Source organism: Ovis aries, chromosome 3 (genome assembly GCF_016772045.2).
Source record: "Ovis aries strain OAR_USU_Benz2616 breed Rambouillet chromosome 3, ARS-UI_Ramb_v3.0, whole genome shotgun sequence".
Lineage (NCBI taxonomy): Eukaryota > Metazoa > Chordata > Mammalia > Artiodactyla > Bovidae > Ovis > Ovis aries.
Window position 1 is genome coordinate 154,931,998 of NC_056056.1, and position 17,550 is coordinate 154,949,547.

General features: G+C 40.4%; 1 protein-coding gene across 2 annotated transcripts in view; it reads left to right on the plus strand.

Annotated features, from left to right (window-relative positions):
- The window catches only part of WIF1 (WNT inhibitory factor 1), an 86,162-nt gene extending 80,819 nt beyond the window's left edge, over positions 1 to 5,343 (plus strand). For both annotated transcript variants that reach the window (XM_004006493.6, XM_012174613.5), the window contains 3 exons: positions 440 to 535; positions 1,049 to 1,144; positions 4,490 to 5,343. In XM_004006493.6, coding sequence (XP_004006542.1) covers positions 440 to 535; positions 1,049 to 1,144; positions 4,490 to 4,611 — 314 coding nt within the window. In that variant the 3' untranslated portion in view covers positions 4,612 to 5,343. The remainder of the gene's footprint in view (positions 1 to 439; positions 536 to 1,048; positions 1,145 to 4,489) is intronic.
- The last annotated feature ends 12,207 nt before the right edge of the window (positions 5,344 to 17,550 follow it).

Below are 17,550 nucleotides of genomic sequence, written 5' to 3' on the forward strand. Positions count from 1 at the left end.
CTGATTTCTGGAGAATCCTAGGCTAAGGCAGAAGTCATCATGTCTAGGTATAGACCTGCTTTCAGAAATAGTGACATACAAAAATCAGAACTCAGAGCAAAGATCACTTAGGGGGCCATATCTTCACTTTTAATATATCTTAAATTACAAGTTTTTATGAATCAGTTAAAACATTGTCAAAAAAGTGACGTAAATACAGCATTTGAACAATACTCATTGTGGAAGATTCACATCCAAAATTATAAGTAAAAATATGAGCCTATTTGTCCCCAAAATGAAGCTCAAACAGTAATAAAGCCAGGGTTGATCCAAAATAAGTGGAAATAACTGCCCCTTAAAAGCTTTGATCCTCTCAAAGCCTTGCAATTCCTTTGAAAAAATGTAATTGCCTCTGAAAGGAGAACAGAGTTCCTTGCTTATTTGCATTCTTCTATTTCAGGCAAATGCCCACAGCCCTGTCGAAATGGAGGCAAATGCATTGGTAAAAACAAATGCAAGTGCTCCAAGGGTTACCAAGGAGACCTCTGTTCAAAGCGTAAGTACCCTGTACACACAGCCGACCTATGTTCTGGGGTAGTTAAACTAGCAGGGATCTCTCCTCTCTTACTTCCTAACTTCTGTACCTACTGCATGTTGCTGAGGCATCACAATTAACCTTTCTTCACTGACATTTATGTTTCTTGAGGTAGACCAAAGACGTGTGAAATCCATGCATGTAAAAAAAAAAAAAGCTTAGACACATTTGCACACACCACCAAACTTTTTAACTATTAGGAGTTTTCTTAAGGAAGATAAACTTCCATTGCCTGGCAGTTTCAAAGTCCTCCTGAGTGTCTTTTGTCAATGGGAAACATCAAGTCTAGATCACTTCCAGGACTGACTCAAAAGAGTCCCAAACTGACTTCTAGCTGGAGATTAACTTAGAAAAACACATGAAGGGATGAAGCCAAAATGAACACATTCGAAAGAACTGCAGGAAAGACAGCTGCGTAATTCTGTTAACCAGTGAAAGCTCAGGAAACATTCTATTTATCTCCTTTGACTCTAGCTGTCTGCAAACCCGGCTGCGGCACACACGGAACCTGCCACGAACCCAACAAATGCCAGTGTCAGGAAGGCTGGCATGGGAGACACTGCAATAAAAGTGAGTGGGAACTGTCTGGGGAGCCAGACTCTTGCATGTCTATTTCCTGGCCCCAAAGGCCAGGACAGACAAGCCATAACTCAACTCTGCTTTCCGTTGCATAAAACCAACTTCTCCTCTTCCTGCTCTCTCCAGTGGTCCCCACTACCGCCAGAACTCTCTAAGCTTTAGAGTGCAGAGGAAAGAAAGCATCACTATAAAATACCAGCACATCTGTAAAATATCACCACAAATATTTTCCAGGTTAAATTAGTACTCTAGGTTGCTTTGGTAATATGGTATGTTAACTATGATAGAAATGAGTAAAAGTAAGATTTCTAAATCAAATGTAGATCAGTAGCTACATGGTTCTCATTTTATCGTTCAGGATTGATCCAGGAGCATTAGAACATGAAGAGTTTTGCTTTGTAAAATCTTTACACTGTGTTGGTTTGGGGATGCTTTAAATGGGTTCTTTCGAGGGAGAGAAAAGGTCTGTGAAGTACAGGAGAGATGTTAACGTGGAGTTGTATTTTTTTTCACATTTACTGACCACCAAAAATGGACTAGCTATAGGATAATAAACCACTGGTCTATTTTATACACAAAATAAAAGTTAAAGTTGCTAAATTCAGTCATTCTGTTTTGATTGCTATCGTCTCTGTGCTAAGCATGAATCCAGGCACTGGAAACATACCAGTGAACAGACGGAAAAGATCCTTCCTGGTGGTGCCCAGATTCAAGAGGGAGGGGCAGTCAATCAGCAAGTGAAGGAAAAAAATAATGCATTTCTGCAGGTTCATCCTGTAGCTTGAACTCTATCTGCTGAGGATGGACCCACTGGCTACTTTCTGTGGGCAAAGGAAGGCTTCATTCAGTCATGCAGTTCCCTTGATTAATAGAAGTCCACACTGTGCCTATCAAGTTGTTTCCAAAATAATGTACACGAAGTGAACAGATCACTTTCATATCAGGTGTTTTTCTAAATCAGTGGTCTCCAAAGGGTGATGCATATAGCCCAGTGAATGTGGATACTCATCTGGGTGCTAAGGGAAAATATTAGTTTGAAGACATAAAAAAAAATTGTATGTTCTTTTATTACATTTATGTAGAAATTTTATATGTATAGTTATATATCTCAATCCCTAATTCCTACTTTTTGTACATATTTTATAACATACATTGTACTATTCTGATGTGTATAAAACCAGTTATGTGTAGCTTTATATGTTTGTTTGTTTTAAAGTATATTGGTGTCTGGCCTAGGCTACACTGAGCCATTGATCTGAGCCTTTTTTTCACCATTGCCTTGGCTGGATGGTAGATTGAATTGACTTCAGGTGGACATAGCTTAACAAAAAGTGGAGTTCCTCTGGAAAATGGCTCCTTTACCCAGGTGGGAATGATGGAATGGTACCAAATGGGGCAGAAGGGGACCTTCCTTCAGGTAAAAGACCTATAGAAAATTAACCATTCCAAGAAGGCGAGTGAGAGGCCCTCATGCACGCAGTTTAGATGAGCAGTTCTGACAGGTCTCCCAGCCCCAGTAGCACCCTCACTTGTAGACTTTGCTGCTGAAAGCTTTTGTCATCTCTGCCGCCTTCAGATTCAGGCATGCATGTCAAGAAGATGCCTTGGTGCTTGATTAACATGCAAGCTTGTTTTACAGGAGAGGCCCCCCAGCCATTGTGTACACTGGCTGAGAGAATCAGGCTGAAAGAATGAGGTTAATTTTGCTTAAAAGGAGATGACAAGGAAGCTGTGAGGCACCGAATTCTGCTAAGAACAGATTCCCAGTGAGGCGACACATTGGGAGGTCCCAGGCACCCAGACATCTGAGTTGGGAGGAGAATACTGGAGACAGACTTCCTGGCTCAGGCTCTGCCTCACCAGGGAGGTTTGGGCTTCATGGGTGGCAGGGTGAGCAGAAGGGTAGGGACTGTTGGCTCATTGTCTTGGTGGAGTCCATGAGCTACTAGCCTACATGCTGACAATTCAAAGAAAAGCATTCAGGAACAAAGTATTCTGTTCTCAGCAGTTGCTTAATGGCATGCTTGCATTAAAAAACCGCAGGGAACAAATGAAATGCCAAACTTGACTCCAATGGACAGGAAGATGGAGGCAGATTTTTAACTGCTGTCTTAGATCAGTTCCAGGAAATCAGCAGAAGTGAGTCAGTGACCCAGGCATCTTCAGAAGTCCATAAGTAATATGAAAAGAAGTCTTGAGTTGTGTAACTCACAACTCACATTGTATTATTGTGTTACACTCCTCTTACGATGAACTGGAAATGGTATCAGTAGACACCCATCTTGACCAAAGCTCACAAAAGCCCACTGAGAAGGAGTCAGTTCAAATCCTAACCCTTCTCTAATAATGTGTACTGGTGTACTTTTTTTTTAAACGCTTCTCTTTTCCTAAATTCTTTTAGATTGATTCATTTTTTAAAACTTTTTATTTTGTATTGGGGTATAGCCAGTTAATAAACAATGCTGTGATCGTTTCAGGTGAATAGCAAAGGGACTCTGCTACACATATAAACGTAGCCATTCTCCCCCAAACTCACCTTCCATCCAGGCTGCCATATAGCATTGAGCAGAGTTCCCTGTGTTATGTATTCCTTGTTGGTTGTCCATTTCAAATATAGCAGTGTGTACATGTCCATCCCAAACTCCCTAGCTATCCCTTCTACCCATCCTTCTCCTTCACCCCCTGCAACCATAAGTTCATTCTCTAAGTCTATGAGTCTCTTTCTTTTTTGTAAGTAAATTTGTTTGTATCATTTCTTTTTAGATTCCACATACAAGGGATGTCATGCAATAATTCTCCTTCTCTGTCTGACTTATGGAAGTCCTTAATTCTTATAAAATTCCTGTTTTGTGTAAATGCAAGAGCCATGCCTAATCATGTGATCTGTATGAAGAATGGGGGTTGTTATTATTGAACTAGATCAATAATGATGGAGGGTGGTTTTGCAAGGCAATGAAAGGATCAATGACAACATTCTCTGCAGAAGCACTCCTGCAATGAGACCTCAGTGCTCGATCCTTACAAGCCCTTGGATGGAGAAAATCCTTCCATTCAATAACATTCATCCCGAGTTTGCTTCAAGCGTGGCATGACCAAAATATATAGTGAATCAGAGATTCAATGGAAGCCAGATTTGATGGAGTTAGCAAACTGAGTTTCTTTTAAAAGAGTTCTTGAACCTGTAACATCTCATCATTCAGGTAGCTTTTTGTGGTCACTGTGGTCTTTCACTCTGGGTTGGAAAGGGAAAATGGATTTTATTTGAATGGTGAATAATGAATCTGAAGAGCTTGTTTTTGTAGTTTCTTTTCTTTTAAGCTGTGAATAATTTTGCAGGGTATGGAGCCAGCCTCCTGCATGCCCTGAGGCCAGCAGGCGCCCAGCTCAGGCAGCACACGCCTTCAGTTAAAAAGGCCGAGGAGCGGCAGGACCCACCTGAATCCAATTACATCTGGTGAACTTCGACATCTGAAACATTTTAAGTTACACCAAGTTCATAGCCTTTGTTAACCTTTCATGTGTTCAATGTTCAAGTAATGTTTATTACAGTTAAGAATACTGGCCTGAATTTTATTAGCTTTATTATAAATTACTGAGCTGATATTTACTCTTCCTTTTAAGTTTTCTAAGTACATCTGTAGCATAATGGTATAGATTTTCTTGTTTAAGTGCTTTGGGACCAACTTTATGTTATGTCAGTTGTTCAGGTTAAATTTTTGTCTTTTCAGTGTGTACTTGGCAGATAATTGCCAAAAGTACAATGCACTCCTGGTATTGAGGGGCTGGGCAACATTGGAGAAGATAAATGGAACAAAAAAGCATAAATCACAAAGGTTTGGATTAAGCAGTTAAAAGTGCTGAAGTCTTAGCATTTCAACTTATTTTGTCGTGTATTTAGACATTTGTCACATTTTTAAAACTCCCCTTAAACTCACAATACTTTTTACCTTTACCCTGACCTTACCATGATTCCAGAGAATTCAGTATTAAAAAAGAGAGAGAAAGAAATAACACTGTGGTAGTGACATGTAATGATATAATATATTGTAAACACAATAAGATAGGGAATATATGTATGAACTGTTGGCATTGGCTTGAAGCAATATAATATATTGTAAACAAAACACAGCTCTTACAAAAACATTTTATACTATTTGTATGTATAAAATAAAGATGCTGCTTTAGTTTTCTGAGTGTGGTATGGAGTGGTCTTCGCATGTGCTAGTTTATGGAAATAAAGTTGGTTGCAATTGAATAGAAGTTAAAACTTTGCAAAATCATAAAAAAGAGAAGACATTCTTTCCCTGACTCTGGACTAGCTCTCCAGCCTCATCTTTCCCTCCCAGTTCTGTCTCTGCTTCAGCCAGGCCACACTGCACTCTGTTGTCAGAGCTTGTAACACTCCTATTTATGTCAGCTCCCAGCTTGTTGTCATTTCTTTTAAAAAATCTTCTCTAACTAGAATATGTGAAATATCCCATTAGTGAAGACTTTTTTAATGGTGTGAAAATATTACAAATGAAAGTGTTACCAACTGGGAATGTAAATTGATGCAGCCAGTACGGAAAACCGTATGGAGATTCTTTAAAAAACTAAAAATAGAGTTACCACATGATCCCACAATCCCACTCCTGGGCACATATCTGGAGAAAACCATAATTCAAAAAGATATATGCATTTTAGCATTCATAGCAGTGCTATTTATAATCCCTAAGGCATGGAGACAACTTAAATGTCCATCAACAGATGAAAGGATAAAGAAGATGTGGGATACACAGTGGAATATTATTCAGCCATCAAAGGAATGAGGTAATGCTATTTGCAGCTACATGGATAGACCTAGAGATCATTATACTGAGTGAAGTAAATCAGACAAAGATAAACAATGATATTTCTTATATGGAGAATCTGAAAATAAATGGTACAAATGAACTTATTTACAAAATAGAAATATAGTCAGAGATGTAGAAAATTAACTTATGGTAACAAAGGGGGAAATATGGGGAAGGATAAACTGGGAGATTGGGATTGACATATACACACTGTTATATATAAAATAGATAACTAATGGAAACTTACTGTACAGTACAGGGAACTCTACTCAGTACTCTATAATGATCTATATGGAAAAAGAACTGGAAAAAATGTATGTATGTGTGCCGCTGGGTTGCTTTGCTGTGCAGTGGAAACTGGCACAATATTGAAAATCAACTGTACTCCGATAAAAATTTAAAAAGTAACCAAGGACCTACTGTATAGCACAGGAGCACTGCTCAATATTTTGTGATAACCTAAATGGGAAAACAATTTGAAAAAGAATAGATACATGTATATACATAACTGAATCGCTCTATGGTACACCTGAAACCAACACAACGTTATTAATCAACTATGCTCCAATATAAAATAAAAATTTAAACAAGGAACGCGTGGTACACAATGGAATATTACTCAGCCGTAAAAAGAGTGAAACAATGCCATTTGCAGCAACATGGATGGACCTGGGGATTATCCTTCTATATGACGTCAGAGAAGACAAATACCATATTATATCACTCATGTGGAATCTAAAGTATGATACAAATGAACTTATTTACAAAACAGAAACAGACTCACAGACATAACAAATTAGTTTGCCAAAGGGAAAAGCTGGTGGAGGAGTGATAAATTAGGAGTTTGAGATTAGCAGATACACACTACCATATATTTAACAGATAAACAATGGCCCTACTATATAACACAGGGGACTAAATTCAATATCCTGTAATAACTATCCAAAAATAGTCTGAAAAAGAATATGACGGAATTCTTTTGCTATATATCAGAAACTACCATACATTGTAATTCAACTATACTTCAATTTTTTTAAGTGCTACCGTTTATTAAGAACCTATTGGTTCCCAAGAATATGAACTGTGTTATCTTACAATCCTATGAGGCAGGTATCATTATGCAGTTTTGCATAGAAGAAAACCAAGTCATGGAGACAGGAAGTGATTTACCCGAAACTATACATAATAGGGATGGGCTTGAATTCATGCCACTTGCCTCTGAAGCCCTGACACTGTGCTCTTCTCCTTTTCTCAGCAAATACAGCAGAACGCAAAACTCGACAAATCCTAGGTAGCAACTTTTCGACCAATTATTCGCCTCATTCTCCCAATGGAATGTGGACCTTATTTTATAAAGTTCACAAGCTTTTTTGCACTGGACACTGACATAATCAGTTGTGTGATTTAGGGAAGTGACGTGTTAGGGGAAGAGATCAAGGGAGAGGCTGTGAGCAGAGTGATCACATCTTACTGAGGTGATTGACCACAGCAGTCTTTCTGCTCTAACTAGCCAGAGCCCAGTGTCAGCCTATGCTCACAAAGATTTGACAAAGCAGACCAGAATCCAGGAGATCCTAATATAAGAACTGGCTTATTTATTAAAGACTTCTAAATAAAAGTCCAGATGCATGATTATGGGTATCTAAGAGGCAGCAGAAAGTTAATTTTGGGAATAGGGTAATAATAATAATAGTTGACACTTAGTTTATTCTGAACACTTTACTTGTATTAACTCACAATGAATAATGGAATTGCAAGGAAGCTGGACTGAAGGCGTGGTGACAAACTGCAATAGTCTAGGTTAGTCATCTCCAAACCATTTTGACTGCACACTCCGGCAGAAATTTTTGAGTTCATAGTCCTTTGCGTGCGTGCATGCTAAATCGCTTCATACGTATCTGACTGTTTGTGACCCTATGAATCATACCCCACCAGGCTCTTCTGTTCATGGAATTCTCCAGGCAAGAATATTGCAGTGGGTTGCCATGCCCTCCTCTGAACACACATCTCTGAAGTCTCCTGCAGGAGATTCTTTATCCTAGGCAGGGGGTTTCTTTATTACTAGTGCCGTCTGGGAAGCCCCTCATAGTCCTATATATGACTATTATTTATTTACATGTATAACTGTACCACCGTGTACATTATAAAAGCCAGAAATGTTAAAAGGAAGAGGTAAACCCTACATTGTTGGTGGAAATGTAAGCTGGTGCAGCCACTATGAAAAACAGTATGGAGTTTTCTCAGAAAACTAAAAATAGAATTTCCGTATGATCCAGAAATCCCATTCCTGGGCATATATCTGGAAAAAACTATAATTCAAAAAGATTCATACACCCTTCAAGAGAAATCTATTGCTTAAGAAGGTGGTGTTTTTTAAACAAACAGAAGAACTCTATTTGACAATTTTAAAACCTTGGGAGAAATAGCTCTTAGAAGAATGAAACATTTCAAACTTGTTCTGAAGCACTTTTACTTTTCTCTCCCAGAGTCTCACATATGAAAGGATTATTTGTTTTGGTCAGAAATAGATTTTATGTTCATATCAGCACTATTCACAATAGCCAAGACATGGAAAAAACCTAAATGTCCATCAACAGATGAACGGATAAAGATATGGTACATATATATAGTGGGATACTATTCAGCCATAAAAAAGAACAAAATAATGCCATTCACAGCAAGATGGATGGAACCAGAGATTATCACACTAAATGAAGTAGGTCAGAAAGAGAAAGACAAATACCATATGATATCACTTATATGTGGAATCTAAAATATGACAAAAATAAGCCTAACTATGGTGGCTCAGACAGTAAAGAATCTGCCTGCACTGTGGGAGACCTGGATTTGATCCCTGGGTTGGGAAGATTCCCTGGAAGAGGGCATGGCAACCCATTCCAGTATTCACGCCTGGAGAATCCCCATGGACAGAGGAGCCTGGCAGGCTACAGTCCATGGGGTCACAAAGAATCAGAGGCTACATACAGTCCATGGGGTCTCAAAAGAGTCAGGCACAACTGAGTAAGCACAGCACAAACCTAACTATGAAACAGAAACAGAATCACGGACAAAGAGAACAAACTTGTGGTTGCCAGGGAGAAGGGAACTGGGGGAGAGATGGAATGGGAGATTGGGATTAGCAGATGTAAACTTTCATATATAGAATGAATGAACAACAAGGTCCTACTGTAACACACAGGAAACTATATTCAATATCCTGTGATAAACCATAATGGGAAAGAATACTTTTAAAAAGAATGTTTGTATGTGTGTGTGTGTGTATATATACACATATGTATGTGTGTGCAGAACTGAATCACTTTGTAACATAGCAGTAATTAACACAACACTACAGTCCCTGTACTTCCTCAGTGGCTGAGCTTCTCCAGTGGCTCAGATGGTAAAGAATCTGCCTGCTAACACAGGAGACCCAGGTTCGATCCCTGGGTCAGGAAGATTCCCCGGAGAAGGGCATTCAACCCACTCCAGTATTCTTGCCTGGAGAATCCCATAAACAGAGGAACCTAGCAGGCTACAGTCCATGGGGTCACAGAGTCGGATACAACTGAGCGACTAGCACACACACAGTCAAACATGTTTCAATAAAAATAAATTTTTTGAAAGGAACAGGTAAAAATATATGTAGCATCTCTAATATATTATTTCCTTCACTTACTCTCAAAGGTAACTTTACATACACCTGGAGCACACATACCCCCCCGTAGGAGACTTCAGGATAATAGGACCTGAAATGGCTTTAGCATCAGAGAGGAGAGCTTAGACTCAAAAGAAACATCAAATCTAATCAGGGGACTAGATGACTGATTGGATGTAAGGGTTAAGAAAAGAAAGGAACCTGGACAGTGATGCTAAAGAGTAAGGAGGAACAAGAGTGAGCAGGCATGTGCCTTTCCAGAGATGCTGAGTTTGGTTTTGAAGAAAAGTTTAATGTGCCTTTAGGACATCTTGGTGGAACTGTCTGCTAAGACATTTGGAAATACAGCTAGCTAGGAGGTTAGGCCCCAAAATTTGTTGACTAGTAGTCATATTATAAATGAAGGATACTCATTATCTATTGAAATACTTTCAATAACAATATACATAATAGCTTTATTTGGTGAGGTGCAATATGACTTGTGTTTTATTGTGTTTTTAGATTCTACGTAGAATCTAACATACTTTGCTTTGTTTATTTATATAACAATGTGGCCTTTACTACTGGGCAAATTGATTGAGCCACTCCTCCCTTTTACCCTCTACCATATGCATTATGAATTTTCATCTGAACTATATCCCCTTTGGTCACTGTCAATTTATGTAGAATCACAACAGCGGAGGTCAGCTCTTTTGTTGTTGGAGGCAGAGGGAAAAGACCATGAGGAGGAAGAGGAAGGGGAAAAGAACCTGCCTACCAATGCAGGAGACCTAAGAGACGTGGGTTCAGTCCCTGGGTTGGGACGGTCCACTGGAGGAGGGCACAGCAACCTACTCCAGTAGTTTTGCCTGGAGAATCCCAAGGACAAAGGAGTCTGGCAGGCTATGGACCATAGGGCTCTCAAAGAATCAGACACAAAACTGAAGTGTCTTCAGTTCAGTTCAGTTGCTCAGTCGTGCCCGACTCTTTGCAACCCCATGAATCCCAGCATGCCAGGCCTCCCTGTCCATCACCATCTCCTGGAGTTCACTCAAACTCATGTCCATGGAGTCGGTGATGCCATCCAGGCAAATCATCCACTGTCGTCCCCTTCTCCTCCTGCCCCCAATCCCTCCCAGAAATGAGTCAACTCTTCGCATGAGGTGGCCAAAGTACTGGAGTTTCAGCTTTAGGATCAGTCCTTCCAATGAACACCCAGGACTGATCTCCTTTAGGATTGACTGGTTGGATCTCCTTTCAGTCCAAGGGACTCTCAAGAGTCTTCTCCAACACCACAGTTCAAAAGCATCAATTCTTCGGCACTCAGCTTTCTTCACAGTCCAAGTCTCACATCCATACATGACCACTGGAAAAACCATAGCCTTGACTAGACGGACCTTAGTCGGCAAAGTAACGTCTCTGATTTTTAATATGCTATCTAGGTTGGTCATAACTTTTCTTCCAAGGAGTAAGCATCTTTTAATTTCATGGCTGGAATCACCATCTGCAGTGATTTTGGAGCCCAGAAAAATAAAATCTGACACTGTTTCCACTGTTTCCGCATCTATTTCCCATGAAATGATGGGACCAGATGCCATGATCTTAGTTTTCTGAATGTTGAGCTTTAAGCTAGCCTTTCCACTCTCTTCTTTCACTTTCATCAAAAGGCTTTTTAGTTCCTCTTCACTTTCTGCCATAAGGGTGGTATCATCTGCATATCTGAGGTGATTGATATTTCTCCCAGCAATCTTGATTCCAGCTTGTGTTTCTTCCAGTCCAGCGTTTCTCATGATGTACTCTGCATATAAGTTAAATAAGCAGGGTGACAATATACAGCCTTGACGTACTCCTTTTCCTATTTGGAACCAGGCTGTTGTTCCATGTCCAGTTTTAACTGTTGCTTCCTGACCTGCATATAGGTTTCTCAAGAGGTAGGTCAGGTGGTCTGGTATTCCCATCTCTTTCAGAATTTTCCACAGTTTATTGTGATCCACACAGTCAAAGTCTTTGGCATAGTCAATAAAGCAGAGATAGATGTTTTTCTGGAACTCTCTTGCTTTTTCCATGATCCAGCGGATGTTAGCAATTTGGTCTCTGGTTCCTCTGCCTTTTCTAAAACCAGCTTGAACATCTGGAAGTTCACGGTTCACGTATTGCTGAAGCCTGGCTTGGAGAATTTTGAGCATTACTTTACTAGCGTGTGAGATGAGTGCAATTGTGCAGTAGTTTGAGCATCCTTTGGCATTGCCTTTCTTTGGGATTGGAATGAAAACAGACGTTTTCCAGTCCTGTGACCACTGCTGAGTTTTCCAAATTTGCTGGCATATTGAGTGTAGCACTTTCACAGCATCATCTCTCAGATTTGAAATAGCTCAACTGGAATGCCATCACCTCCACTAGCTTTGTTCATAGTAATGCTTCCTAAGGCCTACTTGACTTCACATTCCAGGATGTCTGGCTCTAGATGAGTGATCACACCATCGTGATTATCTTGGTTGTAAAGATCTTTTTTGTGCAGTTCTTCTATGTATTGTTGCCACCTCTTCTTAATGTCTTCTGCTTCTGTTAGGTCCATACCATTTCTGTCCTTTATTATGCCCATCTTTGCATGAAATGTTCCCTTGGTATCTCTAATTTTCTTGAAGCGATCTCTAGTCTTTCCCATTCTGTTGTTTCCCTCTATTTCTTTGCATTGATTGCTGAGGAAGGCTTTCTTAACTCTCCTTGGTATTCTTTGTAACTCTGCATTCAGATGCTTATATCTTTCCTTTTCTCCTTTGCTTTTGACGTCTCTTCTTTTCACAGCTATTTGTAAGTCCTCCTCAGACAGCCATTTTGCTTTTATGCATTTCTTTTCCATGGGGATGGTCTTGATCCTTGTCTCCTGTACAATGTCACGAACCTCCATCCATAGTTCATCGGTACTCTGTCAATCAGATCTAGTCCCTTAAATCTATTTCTCACTTCCACTGTATAATCATAAGGGATTTGATTTAGGTCATACCCGAGTGGTCTAGTGGTTTTCCCTACTTTCTTCAATTTAAGTCTGAATTTGGCAATAAGGAGTTCATGATCTGAGCCACAGTCAGCTCCTGGTCTTGTTTTTGCTGACTATATAGTTAGAGCTTCTCCATCTTTGGCTGCAAAGAATATAATCAATCTGATTTCAGTGTTGACCATCTGGTGATGTCCATGTGTAGAGTCTTCTCTTGTGTTGTTGGAAGAGGGTATTTGCTATGACCAGTGCGTTCTCTTGGCAAAACTCTATTAGCCTTTGCCCTGCTTCATTCCGTACTCCAACGCCAAATTTGCCTGTTACTCCAAATGTTTTTTGACTTCCTACTTTTGCATTCCCAATAGAATGGACATCTTTTGGCGTGTTCATTCTAAAAGGTCTTGTAGGTCTTCATAGAACCATTCAACTTCAGCTTCTTCAGCGTTACTTAGCATGCATGAAAATAATAATTTAAAAGCTGAAGTAGGATTGAGTGAAGGCAGTGTGAGAAGATATACACCATTTGGTAAGATAAAATGATTAGGAGAAATGAGGCAAAAGGAAATAAAGAAGTTAGACACTAACATGGACCCAGAGGGAGGAGCTTAGGACAGAGGTATACAGGGACTTTTCACACTTGAGAGAGGTGGACCATATACTCGGCTCTAAGCTCTGCTCCAGCACCTCAAAGGAGAAACCATTATTGGTAATGACGGGCAAAGATCATAACGCAAAAATGAGCTAGTTGCTCAGGGGAAGTTAAACTATGCACGGAATTCACATTAGCACTAGATCAAGATGTGTAGGTGTGCTGGAAAGCTACTTTTTGGAACACCTTCAAGCTGATAGTCTTTAAAATTTCCACAGAGGAGCTGCATGTATGACAGGTTTTTAAATAAGGGTTGCTGACAGGGTTCAGCTTCTCATCCAGTATCCCAGGCAATTTGTCCCTGACTGTAGAATTCTGTGCCCCACCCAGCAGACAAAAGTTCTCTAGTTAAGTCCAGCCACACTACTCAGAGGGGAGTTTATTGAGCATACTGTTACTTGATCACACCCCTTGAAATTTTTAACACCTCTGCAAGTGGCTTCACAAAAGTATTTCCTCTGACCATATACAGTACTCCTCCTAGAAAGTTTTATCAGATTTTTTTCTATTTTGAAGTAGAGTTGATTTACAATGTTGTTGCCAATCTCTGTTATACAGCAAAGTACCTCAGTTAAAAACGCATAGTGATATATTCTTGTTACAGATTCTTTTCCATTACGGTTTTTTACAAATTCTTTTCCATTTATCATAGAATATTCCATAGAGTTCCCTGTGCTATACATTAGGCCTCATTGTTTCATCCCTTCTAAATGTAATAGTTTGCAACTACCAACCCTAAGGGCTTCCCTGGTGGCTCAGATGGTAAAGAATCTGCCCACAATGCGGGAGACCTGGGTTCCATCCCTGGGTTGGGAAGATCCCTGGGCAGGGGCAAGGCAACCCACCCAGTATTCTTGCCTGGAGAATCCTCATGGACAGAGGAACCTGGTGGGCTACGGTCTATGGGGTCACAAAGAGTCAGACATGACTGAGCAACTAAGCACCAACCCCAAACTCCCAGCCCATCCCTTCCCCTCCTTCCTCTCCGCCCCCCCCCCCACCACCAGCAACCACAAGTCTGTGCTCTATGTCTGTGGGTTTGTTTTTGTTTGTAGATATGTGTGGTACCTATATTTGATGAAATACTACTCCACCATAAAAAAGAATGAAATAGTGCCATTTGCAGCAACACATATGCAACTAACGATATCATACTAAGTGAAGTAAGTCAGAAAGAGAAAGACAAGTATCATATGAAGTCACTTATATGTGGAATGTAAAATAAGACACATATTAACTAGATTTTTTTCTCTCATTGCATGTCCAGTGTGCCTAATGACACAGTCTGAGATGCTAGCATAGCCCTAGATGGTCCTGTACTTATACCAACTCCAACTGAGAGCAGAGAGCAATGTCTCCTTTGGGTTCTCCTAAGAGATCAGAATGTGATGTAATATACAACGCTCTCAGTCATATCAACAGAGTAACAATAGATAGGATTTTTTCTTTCCATATTCTTTAAGAAGGGACAAATCATCACAATAAAGTACAGTTTGATGAGAACTTTTCTACCAAAGTAGTAAAGAGGTAAGGGCGACCGCCAGGTGAGCAATTTTTAAATTGGATAAATGAGAAACATGGCTGTTTCAGAAGAATTTCCTGAGGCAATGAAAAAGAAAAGGAAGGAAAACAAATGACTACCCAAAGACAGGAGTTTCATCATCATAATTTTAGGCAGTTTATGCAAGTGGTACAAATATAAAAGTTTAATAGGCATATTGAATAAATGTCCTCCATATGGCTCAAGATAAAAAAAAATAGAAACCATATACAGGAAATGACATCATAAAGTATTCAGGTATTCAGCAAGATTTTTTAAAATTCTGATGTAAACTTAAAACGTAAATTGATTTAGCACCTGTTTACTGGTTTATCTTAAGAATATCAAAATTACAAATGGAAGATATTCTGTATTAAGCATCAGCATTACAGGATTGTTCCTTGGTAACGCATTTCTCTTCCTAATGGTGTTTGGCTTGAATGACTATTGAAATTATCTGGCATGTATCAAAAATGCAAACCAAGAAGAGCTACCCTGAAATGACAAAATAATCTGTAAAATCCACAGGATGATCACTGAAAGTTGATTCACCTCAGGGTGAATACTTGGCTTCCTGTTTCACGGATATGACACTGGAGAGTCCAGCCTTGAGCATGGTCTTGAGGCTGAATCTGGGGTCACGGACCGCTTCCCTGGTGGTTTAGTTAGTAAAGAATCTGCATGCAATGTGAGAGACCCAGCATTCAATCCTGGGTCCGGGAAGGTCTCTAGAGAAGGGAATGGCAGCAAACCACTCCAGTTCTCTTGCCTGGAGAATCCCATGGACAGAGGAGTCTGCCGGGCTAGAGTCCTTGGCATTGCAAAGAGTTGGACATGACTGAGCAACTAACACTTAACACTTTCTTTTCACTGGGGTCATGGTGGCAGGGGAAGGGAGAGGAGAGAGGAGAGAGCCTTAATGATAATCCAGGGCAAGAATCAGCTGTGAAATTTGAGGTACCAAAAGCAAAGTGAAAATGTGGGCCCCTTGTTCAAAAAAAAGTATCAGCACTATCAAGATGGGGACAACAGGGCACTGAACCAAGCCTGGGATCCCTCGCTGTGTGGGTCCGCACGCAATTGCACAGTTCGCGTACCCAGGAAGCTGGCCCTGTCCTGGAGCGAGGCCTTGGGTCCATGGACAAGGCGGTTTCAGTAAAACATAGAGCATCGTCCCCTCATTAGACACTGACCAAATGAGCTCTTCCTTTGTCTTTCCTTCTCTCGATTCTAGAACTCAAGCCTTGAGAATGAAAGACTTGGTAGCTATCAAACCAAAGTCAGTGACCATTTACTACATTTCCCTTGTATTAATATCACAAACACAAAAACAGGAAGGAAAGTAGAGGACAAATTAAGGGACAAATACTTATTGCTTTATGCTTCAATCCAGACAAGTTCTTCAGTTCCTGCTTGAGAAGGAATTTACAGCTTTAAGTTTACAGCTCACAAGGAAAAGCTGCATTTCAGAATTCTGTGAATAATCCATTTTAACCAAAAAGATAATCTTGGGTTTTTCTAACTTCTAACTGGTGTTCTTTATTAGGAGACAGGAAGGCAGAAACCTGGCTGGAGTTGAGATCTTAAGCCTTGCGATAAAAATTAAGTTCATCTCCACCCATGGAAGCTTGATTCAATGAAAAGCCTTATGACACGCTCCAGAAACTCCAAAGACAAATGTCCTCAGAGTCCAAATTATTCTTTCCTCACTTCCAGGAAACACCCCAAAACTGAAAAGCAAATCTGTGATCTTTTTCTTACTTTGTAAAGATGAATATTTACTCAAAGTTTGCATTTAAACCTAAAATATCACACACTTTGGGAAGCAGCAAACACTGGCCCTGCGGAAGGAAGCAAAGCAGCCGCGGGCGCCTGGTCCACGGGGCACGCTGGTGACGGATGGGTCTTTGGCTTGTGTCACCAGCGCTGAACCTCGAGGATCCAAGTGGAGTTTTAAAGCTGGTTTGCTCTTCAGTCATTTGGGTCTTCTGCCCTGGCTTGTTTACTTGGATTACGTACTACCTTGTTTCTAAACCAAAACCAGACTGAGACAGCAGCTTCAGAGTAACCAGCCGAGGTGAGCCTTAAGGCTACAGCCTTCCTGGCTCCACATTTAAGCCGCCCTTGAAAGGAGGATGTGAACACAGGTTATTCCATGACAACTCGTCTCGATGTAAGTGGCTAAAAATGCTCAAAAGGAAATTACTGCCGCGGTTGCGCCTTTAGAAGAAAAAAGAATGACCTTTGAAATGGACCATCAGGTTGAAATTTAAGCAAGTTGTAGCCTTCCTGGCTTTGCCGTGTGTCCATGCTTTTATGTGGGTGCCAACTCGAGATGGACATTCCACAGAGGGACATTACTGGCAGTCCTGGCAGAATGGGGTAACAGGAGAACCAACAGGGTGGCTTTGCGGTAAGCGAACTCAGTCCAACACAGAAATCGCATGCCGAAGTTTTTAGGGCACCTTTCTGTGGAACTTTTGGTTCACAGCATGTCTGTGAGGGGGTTATTAGTTCAAAGGAGAAACTGAGGCTAGGGGTTGCTGAAGATCATAAAATAATTCAGAAGCAATAATAATAATCGTGTCCTAGAGAACACTGATTGCTCAAGATGTTAATAAGAGTTACATGAAAACAGGATTCTGGGGTCAAATAAGTCTAAGAGATGGAGTGTGTGTGTGTGTGTGTGTGTGTGTGTGTGTGTGTGTGTGTGTGCGTGCTTGTGTGCACACACACTCTCAGTTGTT